At 56.4% G+C, this 11,329-nt stretch overlaps 1 protein-coding gene across 1 annotated transcript; it reads left to right on the forward strand.

Annotated features, from left to right (window-relative positions):
- Positions 1–3,985: 3,985 nt before the first annotated feature.
- On the forward strand, positions 3,986–11,186 carry HIPK4 (homeodomain interacting protein kinase 4). Its single transcript, XM_015407652.1, has 2 exons — positions 3,986–5,650; positions 11,064–11,186. Exons 1-2 carry the CDS (start codon positions 3,986–3,988, stop codon positions 11,184–11,186), a joined length of 1,788 nt encoding a protein of 595 aa, XP_015263138.1.
- Positions 11,187–11,329: the final 143 nt, after the last annotated feature.

Below are 11,329 nucleotides of genomic sequence, written 5' to 3' on the forward strand. Positions count from 1 at the left end.
AAGAGTGGGGGTGGCAACGGGGGTCTTCTCTCCCAAGGGAAGTATGCAGGCTGAGTTAAAGTGAGGAAGGACTCAGCGGTCCTTTGTGTGGGCAGCCGGGCAGCCAGGCTCCCCCTGACCTGTGCAACCCCAGGACTGGTGGGAGGTGGGGCCCTTCCCAACTTGCTTAAGGTGAGGTTTGGGGGGCTGTCGGAAGGCAAAGCTCTCCCCTTTCCCAGCCCCCTCCTTCTTAGCAGGGTCTCCTCCTTCCCTTCACAGTGGGAGTTCAGAAAAACCCATTTTGACTTGAATGAGAAGCACACACACACACACACACACACACCCCCCCCCGCAAAAGGACTAACGGCTTAATTTTAAACGAGCATTTAAGTAGCTCCAATCCTGCAACTGTGAAATATCTCGGGCGAGGTTCTCGGAAGGAAAGAGTTGGGGGAGGGGGGGGGGGGGGGGAGTCCTGTCCCCAGGGACTGAAGAAAGGGGTGGGGTGGGGGGATGCAGAACGGATGTCCTGTTAATTCTGAGATGTACAGAAGTCTTTCAAGCCTAATTTGTTAACGACAACTGGCCCGGTGTGAGGGGCTTCCAGTACTTGCCACTAAAACTCTCTCTGCCGGATGGTGTTTTGTGAATCACTTTTTAAAAAACAAGGATGTTTGGTGGATCTTTCGAGGCCGTCTCCTCCCACCTCGCAGTCTGGGTTTGAATAAAATTAATCTGTGGACTAACTTGGCTGCCTTTTGCATCCTCTTTGCCGGTCATGAACAGGGGAGTGGCCGGGGGGGGGCAGACACCCTCGAGGGGTTTGTGAGTACATCCGTGCGCATGAGAGAGGCCTCAGTCGCCATTTTCTTAACACTCAAATACGCAACTTAAGAACATAAGAGAAGCCCATGTTGGATCAGACCAATGGCCCCTCCAGTCCAACACTCTGTGTCACACAGTGGCCAGAAATACGAGGGGCCCTCAGGAGGTCCAGCAGTGGGGCCAGGACACCAGAAGCCCTCCCACTGCTGCCCCCCTAAAGCACCAAGAATACAGAGCATCCCTTGACCCAGACTGAGAATTCCCATCTATACCTGGTGGCTAATAGCCACCGATGAACCTCTGCTCCAGATGTTTACCCAATTCATAAGAACACAAGAGAGAAGCCAATGTTGGATCAGGCCAATGGCCCATCCAGTCCAACACTCTTGTCACACGGTGGCCAGAAATACCAGGAGCCATCAGGAGGTCCAGCAGTGGGACCGGAACTCCAAAAGCCCTCCCACTGTTGCCCCTCCCCAAGCACCAAGAAGACAGAGCATCACTTAACCCCAGACTGAGAGTTCCTGTCTATACCTTGTGGCTTATAGCCACTGATGGACCTCTGCTCCAGATGTTTACCTAATTCCCTCTTGAAGCCATCTATGCCTGTAGCAGCTGCTCCCTCCCGTGGCCGTGAATTCCAGGTGTTAATCACTCTTTGGGTGAAGTAGTGCTTCCTTTTATCTGTTCTAACCCGACCGCTCAGCAATTTCATGGAGTGCCCACGAGTTCTTGTGTTGTGAGAAAGGGAGAAAAGTACCTCTTTCTCTACCTGCTCTATCCCAGGCATAATCTTGTAAACCTCGATCGTGTCACCCCCTCAGCCGTCGTTTCTCCAAGCTAAAGAGCCCCCAGCGCTTTAACCTTTCCTCATAGGGAAAGTGTTCCAACCCTTTTATCATTCTAGTTGCCCTTTTTCTGCACTTTTCCCAATGCTATAATATCCTTTTTGAGGTGTGGTGACCAGAACTGTACACAGTCCTCCAAATGAGGCTGCAGCATCGATTTATACAAGGGCGTTATTATGATACTGCGCTCGGCTCATGCAAAGCAGGGGCAGAGAGGCTTTCCAGAAGTCCCCGTGGGGCACAGCCAGAAGAAGTGTCGTGTGGCGAGACGGGCCCAGAATTGAGGCCCCCCCGGGGCAGTCCTGCACCCTCCGTCTCGACCCTCACAAAGCGCAGCCAGGTGGGGCTAACGGGGGGCTTCGCCCATCTGCAGTATTTTATTTATTTCATTACATTTATGAATCGCCTCATCCCCACAAATGCGGGGCTCTAGGCAATGGACAAATTTAAAATAAAACCATGAAACTATCCCAACCTATTATACACAGGTAAAACAAACCAGCAAATTTATATTTTGTAGTGCCGTCCCAATCCTGGCTTTTGAGTGTTTCGTGGGCACGGGGAGGAAATTCGGAAATGGGATCCCCTTGTCCGCAGGAGTCCCTCCCCCCCCCCCGGTAGGGGAGGGGGGCACGGCGCTTCCTAGGCCTTCCAGGGGATCTGCTGAGTAGTGGGCCTATCGACCACAAGGGGTCTTCTGTTTAACACTCCATACCTGGCTTCTCTCCTCTGTCCGCTGCTTAAATCAAATCATTAGCAATTTATTCCAGCATTTATCCTGTCTGAATAATCTTTTAAAGAGACAGAAAAGCACTCCTAGGGCATGAATTCCACTGTGCCCTCCGTTAAGTAGCTGGATAACGAAACCACAAGGCCAAAAGCGAAAAGACACAGAACAGGGGAGCAGCGCAACAGTTCAAATACTGTCTTTTCCCAAGCAACAGCGGAAAATGCAGGTTCTTGAGAGGCAAAGCTTGTAAGATGTGTGCCGGAGAGATATGCCCAGCTGGTTTACAAGAGATAAAAGGAGTAAAAGCTTTGAAACCTTTCCAGAAACGGGGAGCTCACTTGCAGCGCGTCTTTCGGTGAGCCGGCCGAAACCGGAAGTCGGGTCTTGGGTCAAAGCAGTGGGGAGGAAGCGCATCGCGTAGGGCCGGCCATCTTCCAGCCCAGCCTCTACAGAGGCCGGTGCCGCCTTTGAAGACCTGCCCCAGACAAAGAAGGTCGGCCGCACAAAGTGCTAGGAATAACTCACACGTGTCCCTTTTTGGTCGCCTCTTTCCCGGCCCGGCTTCGCTTCCAGAGGAGGGCCCAGCTCCCCCTCCGTGGTGGTCCTCATGTGCCGCTACTCCTCTCCCTCCAAAAGCCTGCAAAATGCACAGTAACGAAATGCGGCCTGCTTTGTGCCATGCGCCTCTCCTCAGCCTGCCCCGCCATGGTAGGACGTGGGGTGAGCTGGGGGGGGGGCGCTTCTGCCGCAGTCCCTTCGTACAAGTACCCGGATGTCCCTGGGCTAGGAGCTCTCAAACTCTGCAGAAGCAGCTCCCGCGGGGAACCGTCTCCCATCACACCCCCACCGTTCCCTGGCCTTCAGCCTCAAAGTCAAGAAAGGGGTCAGACTACGGGCCGAGGCCGTGCTGGAGCACCGGGGGCCTTTGCTCAGTCAAGCCACCCCAGAAAGGGGGGGAAGGGAATAAAGGAGGCCCTTCAATGTTCCCTCTAAGCTGAGTTAGTGTGAGCTAGCTCAGTTTTTTAGCCTCCGGCTCTCACATGTTTGTCTCCGCTCAGGCAGGAGGGCTCCGGAGCAGACTACTTTATGCAGCGGTCGAACCACTTGCTAACAACTTTAATGCCAGTAGCTCACGAAGTAGAATTTTTGCTCACAAGACTCCACAGCTTGGAGGGAGCCTTGGTCCCCTTCCTTTGGGGAACCAAAAACCTCTGGGCAAGAGCACACCGCCTGCATCTGGAGACATTATATGTTCCCCAGGGAACGGGCAGTCTCTGAGCTCCTGCCTGTTCCAAATGCGGCACGTGGGAAGGTGGTTCTGGTCCTCGTCTAAGGAGTGAGTCTTTGAGAGAAGCGGCTGCAGGGAAGGGGGGCTGAGGTCCAGGACGCACCAGCAGGAAAGGGAGTCCCGTCAGCCGCTCCGAAGAGGGGGTGGCCACCGACCGACCCCCACAACAGAACCTTCTTAGCGCGGCAACTTTGGAACCGAGCCGACTGTTACATCACCTGCTGTTCCGGAGAAGGGCCGGGGTTCTCTCTGCTCCAGGAAAGCTGAACCTCTGTTTGCAAGAAGCCACTTTGCACCGGTGTTTCTGGGGGAACGATGGTCACAATCGAGATGACGTCCGACTACGACGTGTTCGAGATCCTGGGGAAGGGGACCTTCGGGGAAGTGGTGAAGAGCTGGAAGCGGAGCAGCGGGGAGATGGTGGCCATCAAGGTCCTGAAGAACGACTCCTACCGGAGCCGGATCATCAAGAACGAGCTGAAGCTGCTGCAGACGATGGCCGAGGTGGACATGGAGGAGTCGCACATCGTCCAGTTCCACGAGTTCTTCCACGACGAGCTCAAGTTCTACCTGGTCTTCGAGCTCCTGGAGCAGAACCTCTTCGACTTCCAGAAAGAACACAACTTCTCCCCGCTGCCGATCCGGCACATCCGCACGGTGACCACGCAGGTGCTCAGAGCCCTGGCCAAGCTGAAGGAGCTCTCCATCATCCACGCCGACCTGAAGCCCGAGAACATCATGCTGGTCGACCAGGTGAGATACCCTTTCTACGTCAAGGTGATCGACTTCGGCTCGGCCAGCATCTTCAACGAGGTGCGCTACGTCAAAGAGCCATATATCCAGTCCCGGTTCTACCGAGCCCCGGAGATACTCCTGGGCCTGCCCTTCTGCGAGAAAGTGGACGTGTGGTCCCTGGGGTGCGTCATGGCGGAGCTCCACCTCGGCTGGCCCCTGTACCCCGGGAACAACGAGTACGACCAGATCCGGTACATCTGTGAGACCCAAGGGATGCCGAGGCACACCATCCTCAACGCGGCCAGGAAGGTCCACCTCTTCTTCAAAAGGGGGCAGCACCAGGAGGCCGCCAACACCTGGCAGCTGAAGACCCCGGCCGAGTACCTGGCGGACACCAAGGTGAAGCCGGTGGAGAGGAGGAAGTACATCCTGAAGTCCCTGGACCAGCTGGAGACGCTGAACGTCCACAAGATGATCTACCCGGACTCCGAGGCCCTGGCCGAGTACCTGGACCTCCGCAGCATGGTGGAGCTCATCAAGCGGATGCTGACCTGGGACTCCCATGAGCGCATCACCCCCAGCGCGGCTCTGAAGCACCCCTACGTCTCCACGCAGCCCCTCAAGCAGAACTACGGCCACACCCAGTACTACCAGTGGTGCCTGCGGAGCCTGCTGGAGTCCATGCCCGGCGGCAGCAGTGGCGGCAGCAGCAAGGCCGGGGGGGAGGCGGCGGAGGCGGAGGGCCTGCAGCCCTACGGCGCCCTGGAAGAGGAGCGGTTCTACGCCACCCAGGAGTCCTTCCCGGAGGAGAACGCCGCTCACAGCGTCCAGCGGACCACCAGCCAAATGGACGGCCTCAGCCTGGCCGAGGCAGGCCGGGACCCGCCCCCGGTGGTGTGGGACGAAGGAGACAGCAGGGGGCTGTACGAGCCCCTCTCCGGCCCCGCCGAGGCGGCCTCTGGCCGGCGCAAGACCCTCCAGCAGACCTTCCTCCTGCGCCACGAGCAGGAGCCCATCCTGGCCTTCTACCGGAACCGGCACAGCAGCCCCAAACACCGCAAGGCCTCCCGCCGCGCGCCGCCCGATCTGGCCTTCGACAACCTGATCCTGCTGGGCCAGGGCTCACCCGAGGACGTGGCGGACTGGGAGAAGGGGAGCAACCACAGCGCCACGTCCCTGGCGGAGCCCGGCGCCAGGGAAGGCCCCGGCCTCACTCAGGGCCGGATGCTTTCACCCGCGATGCAGGTAGACGGGAAGCGCTCGGCCCATCTGGCCACAGGGACACCACTCCCCTTGCTGATGGGTGGGTGCGGGTCGGCACGGTTCCCTCCAAGCTGAGTTAGTGTGAGGTTTTTTTAGCCTCCAGCCCACAGACGTTTTGTCTCCGCTCAGGAAGGGATGGGGGCTCCAGAGCAAACTAATTCGTGCAGGGGCCAGATCGCTGGCTCCCGACTTTAATGCCAGTAGGCGCTCACAAAGTAGAATTCCTGCTCACAAGACTCTACAGCTTAGAGGGAGCACTGGTGGGGGGTGGAGTGGAGTAGAGTCCCGGACAATATATTTTTTTTGTGGGGCCCCAGGCACCGCACATAGTCCAGCCTATCTCGAGCACGGGTTCGAAGCGCGGTTAACACCCACTGGGCCCAGCAGGCCAAGCTCTCGCTCCACCTCAGAGGGAAAGAACTGACACCCCCCCCCGCCAAGTCACCCTGCCGAATGGGCCCAGGTGCAGGGAGAGCCAGGGAGCAGGACAGAGGAGCCCCCTCGCCAGGCGGGGCAAGGAGAGGCTCCCTGGAAGAGCTGGGAAGGCCACAGGTCCTGGGGCTCCGGCCGGCCACTTCCGACCCTCCTTGGGAGGCCACGAAAGGAGCCGGTCGCTTCAGAGGGAACCCTCTGGCAGCAGAGACAGAGTGTGCAGGACGGCCAAAGGGCCTGACTCGCTCAGGCCTGGGGTCCGGCTCGCCCCGCAGCCCCCATCTGCCCCAGTGCCCGCCCCTGGGCCTCAGCGAGCAGTCCAGCAGCAGGCGGTGCAGGCAGGGACCCTCCTCCCCGCACAGGAGGCCCAGAGCGGCCCTCCTGGTGAGCACAGAGGCTTCCTTCTGCCACTGACAGGCAGACCCCGCACCCAGGACTTTGCTCCGCCGTCTCTTAAAGGAGGCCGAGCCCTGGCTCCCATCGCCTGACAATCTGCGTGTCTTCCCCTCTTCCCCCTCCAGGAAGCCTGCAGCAGTGTTCCCTCTGAGTGAGTGTGAGCTAGCTCACAGTTTTTTAGCCTCCGGCTCAAACATTTTTGTCTTGGCTCAGGAAGGAGGGCTCCAGAGCCAACTGATTGATGCAGCAGCCCAATCGCTCGCTCACAACTTTAATGCCCGTAGCTCACCAAGTGGAATTTTTGCTCACACGACTCCACAGCTCAGAGGGAGCACTGCTCCAGAGCCAACTGATTTATGCAGTAGCTAAATCGCTGGCTCACAACTTTAATGCCCGTAGCTCACAAAGTGGAATTTTTGCTCACACGACTCCACAGCTCAGAGGGAGCACTGCTCCAGAGCCAAATGATTTATGCAGTAGCTAAATCGCTGGCTCACAACTTTAATGCCCGTAGCTCACAAAGTGGAATTTTTGCTCACATGACTCCACAGCTCAGAGGAAACATTGCTCCAGAGCAAACCAATTTCTGCAGCGGCCAAATCGCTCACTCACAACTTTAATGCCAGCAGCTCACCAAGTAGAATTTTTGCTCACGGGACTCCACAGCTCAGAGGGAGCATTGCTCCAGAGCAAACTGATTTATGCAGTAGCTAAATCGCTGGCTCACAACTTTAATGCCCGTAGCTCACAAAGTGGAATTTTTGCTCACACGACTCCACAGCTCAGAGGGAGCACTGCTCCAGAGCCAACTGATTTATGCAGTAGCTAAATCGCTGGCTCACAACTTTAATGCCCGTAGCTCACAAAGTGGATTTTTTGCTCACACGACTCCACAGCTCAGAGGGAGCATTGGCGTGCAGCCTCCGTGCTGGTCGGAGACACGTTTGTGCCTGGAGCCAAAGGTCAAAGGAGCCTCACCCCAGGGCCCAGACCCCCCTCCCTCGCCTGCTGGCTTTTAAAAACGGTGCTCGGAGGGCAGGGGAAGGCTGCCTGCGCCAGAAGCAGGGTGTGTGCGCGGGTGTGTGTGTGCGCACGTGACCGCTCTGGGTCCTTCAGGGAGAGGCTGCTGAGCTAAAGAAGCCAGGTTTGTTGGGATGCGGGAGGCTTCAAAGCATGACAAACGGAACAGGGCGGCGAGAAAAAGAAGTTAATCGGACGTCACAGCAGAAAACGGCAGCACAAGCAAAGCCACGAAGAACCACTGCTGATCTGCAGGCGGAACAGCCAGATATTCGTCCCGAAGCACCTTAGAGGCAGCAACAAGATTTCTTTTTTGGTGGTGGTGGTGTTTGAGTCTTCAAGAGTCAAAGCTGTCAAGGTCTCTGACAAGGGAACACGGACTTCCGAAAGCTCCCCACCCACAAAATCTTGTTCGTCTCGAAGGTGCTCTGGGACTTCGATCTAGTTGTTACGTCGAAAGGAACCCCAAACAACGCAAAAAACAAAAAGGCTCCCTCTGCAGCTGCTGGTGTGACCTTGGGTCAGTCGCAAGTTATCTTGGAGCTCTTCTCTCAAGGACGGTTCTCGAAAGAGCTCTCTCACAGGGTGTCCTCACAGGGTGTCCGTTGTGGGGAGGGGAGAGGAGACTGTAAGCCGCTCAGACTCCTTTTGGGTAGTGAAGGGCCATGGGGTGTAAGTCCAATCTCCTCCTCCTCCTCTGGGAAAAACATGCACTGGCTGCAGCTTGGCTGACATCTCAGGGAGGGGGAGGGGAGGGCATGGCATGGCATACCAATGCTCCAAAGCAGAAGAGAGAAGAGATTGGATTTATATCTCACCCTTCACTACTCGAAGGAGTCTCAGAGCAGCTTACAAACTCCTTTTCCCTTCCCCTCCCACAACAGACACCCTGGGAGGGAGGCGGGGCTGAGAGAGCTCTTGACAGAGACTGCTCTTTTTCAAGAACAGCCCTTATCAGAACTACGGCTTGCCCAAAGGTCATCCAGCCAGGTGCAAGTGGAGGAGGAGTGGGGAATCAAACCCGGTTCTCCCAGATTAGAGTCAGCGCACTTAACCACTACACCAAACTGGCTGGGGTGGCCCTGGTGGTGTTTGAAACCAGTCTAGCCTCCCTGCGAGGTGGGCTTTGAAGCAGGGCCTCTCCAATTGACACCCCCCCCCGGTCATGCAGATGGAAGTGAAGCAGCTACGCAGCCCCTGTAGGGCTTCAAAGGCCGAAGACAGCTTGGGAAACCTGCAAGTAGCCAGTGCCACCGAGTTAGGACAGGCACAACACGATGTCACCCGCGGACAGCGGGCCAAAGGGTGAGTGCAGCATTTTGCACCAGCTGCAGTTGTGTGCAGTCTTCCAGGGCAGTCTCAGATACTGGGCATAGTAGTAGTCTGCTCCAGAGGTTACTAAGAGATACGAGATGAAAGGCAATGGCACAGCAATATATCAAAACAAGAAAAAAATGCATGTGCCCAAATTTAACATCAATGATCAATACATTTAATTAGACATATAAAGTAAAAATCTTTTCCCAAAAACACGTAGAAGTAGAAATTTTTTTTCAAAAACAGGTAGAAATTCACTGGTCAAGTTTGAAACAAGTAGAAATTGACAGGCGGAGTTTTGCCACACAATTTATGTGAATTCAAGAAAGTCCTTAATCTGAAAGGATGGAGTCGTGTTTTGCCAGCTGACTCGACGGACATCCATAAAGCATATTCAAATGTACTTATGAAGGAATCACTAAAGATTGCTGCATTTGAATATGCTTTATGGATGCCTAAATCCAGCATAATTCTTGGGGGGAAATTACTGAAATGGATTTAGAACTGGGGATCCCTCGAGTCAGCTGGCAAAACACGACGACATCCTTTCAGATTAAGGACTTCCTTGAATTCACAGAATTTGTGTGGCAAAACTCCACCTGTGAATTTCTACTTGTTTCAAACTTTGCCACTGAATTTCTACCTGTTATTGAAAAATTGTTCTACTTCTACCTGTTTTTGGGAAATTTGTTCCACTTTATGTGTCTAATTAAATTTATTGATCATTGATGTTAAATCTGGGCACATGCATTTAGGCAGCTGAGTCAAAAGCTCAGAAACGAAGAGCTGGGTTGGCAGGAAGAGATCCCACAGAAAAGGCATTTTTAGCTTATGCAGAAACGAGCTGGCGTTTGGGTCGGTTCTGCAGGAGACCGCAAAATACTCAGGACTGAAAAGCAGAATCTTTCCTGCTCCTGTGAGGAGACTTCGACTCAGATTAGGCTGACAAATTAAAAACAGGAAGCGGGGCGGGGAAGTCCTAGTGGCAGGTTCTGAAGTTGCTGCCCTGGCTGGGGGCAGCGGCACGAGGTAGCTGTGCCATTTAACCGTGCCAGGGCAGCCGCAAAGAAAGAGCCAAGACAGCACGGATCCTTTCCCCAAGAGTCTAGACGCCACTAGCAATGCTCCCTCCAAGCTGTGGAGTCTTCTTGTGAGCAAAAGTTCTACTTTGTGAGCTACCAGCATTAAAGTTGTGAGCCAGTGATTTGGCTACTGCATCAATTGGTTTGCTCTGGAGCCATCCCTTCCTGAGTGAAGACAAAAATGTGTGAGCCGGAGGCTAAAGAACTGTGAGCTAGCCTCACACTCACTCATCTTAGAGGGAACACCGGCCACCAGACCCACGTTTGGTCTGCCTCCACTCAGCATGTCACCTGCATTTCCGGCTGTTCGTGCAGGAGGGATACTGCAAAGCTGGAGCGTGTGCCTGGCCCTCTTCCCTAGGCAGGAGGAGACAAGAGGTCCCAGAAGCCATGCCTGGGGCAGCGAATACACAGAGGGAAGGACTCCCCCCCCCCCACTGGCTTGACTAACCAGCTGCTGCTGCTGGGAGCCTCAAGGGCTGTCCAGTTGCCGGGCCTCAGCAGGCAGCCCAAGAGATGCCACGGCCTCCTTCCCTCCCTCCAGTTTTTAACTGCCCTGTTGGAGGGCAACTGTACCAAGCAGCCAACCGGCAGTGGAAGGGCTCTGGACCTGGACCAAGACCAGCCAGGCTTGCCTTGTGATGGAGGGAGGTGGTGGCAGGGCAGCAGCCCTGTTCTGAGCAAGCCGCTGGGGCGTGTGTGTGTGAGTGGACTCTTTTGGGGAGGGGGCATGCAGAAGAAATCACAGTGGCTACTAGGTATGGCGACGAAGAGGAGCCTCCATGTTCAGAAGAAACAGTCAAGCTCTGGATCCCAGAGCCAGGGAGCAAGATTGGGGGAAGGCCTCGGCCTCTCTGCCCTGCTGTCGGCCCTCCAGAGGGACTGCTTGGGACCCTCCCTGGTCTGACCCAGCAGGGCTCTTGTCCACAGCACAAACACCGCGGCGGCGGCGGCGGGGGGGGGCGGTGGCTGCCCCCCACCCCCCCTCTTGGGCGGAGGAGACTCGATCCAGGCTCTGTTCCCTCAGAGCTCCTCCGACGGGCTTGGCCAGGGGCGCCCCCGGGACAGAGGCCGTCTGGGCAGGCTGGCGTCTCCAGGGGTGCCGGCAGGGAGGGTAACGCGTCTCTCTCTCTCTCCCTCTCTGGCAGCGAGCGCCCCCGGAGGTGTACGCCGAGCCGTCCGGAGCCCCGCTGCCCCCCGGGCACCACAGCTGGCACGGCCCCCGCCCGGCGCTGCAGCCCTTCCTGCAACACATCGCCAGCCACAACTGACCGGCCGGCCCGGAGGAGGGAGACGAGAGGGCGGCCTGCCGGCCGGCAGGGACCCTCGCCGCAGCCCCGGACACCCACAGGCTGGGCCTCGCGGCGGAGGGAGCCGCGCCCGCGCCAATAAAGGGAAAAAAAAGCCCCCCCCC

The sequence above is a fragment of the Gekko japonicus genome, unplaced genomic scaffold (assembly GCF_001447785.1).
Source record: "Gekko japonicus isolate JY-2015 unplaced genomic scaffold, Gekko_japonicus_V1.1 scaffold1471, whole genome shotgun sequence".
Lineage (NCBI taxonomy): Eukaryota > Metazoa > Chordata > Lepidosauria > Squamata > Gekkonidae > Gekko > Gekko japonicus.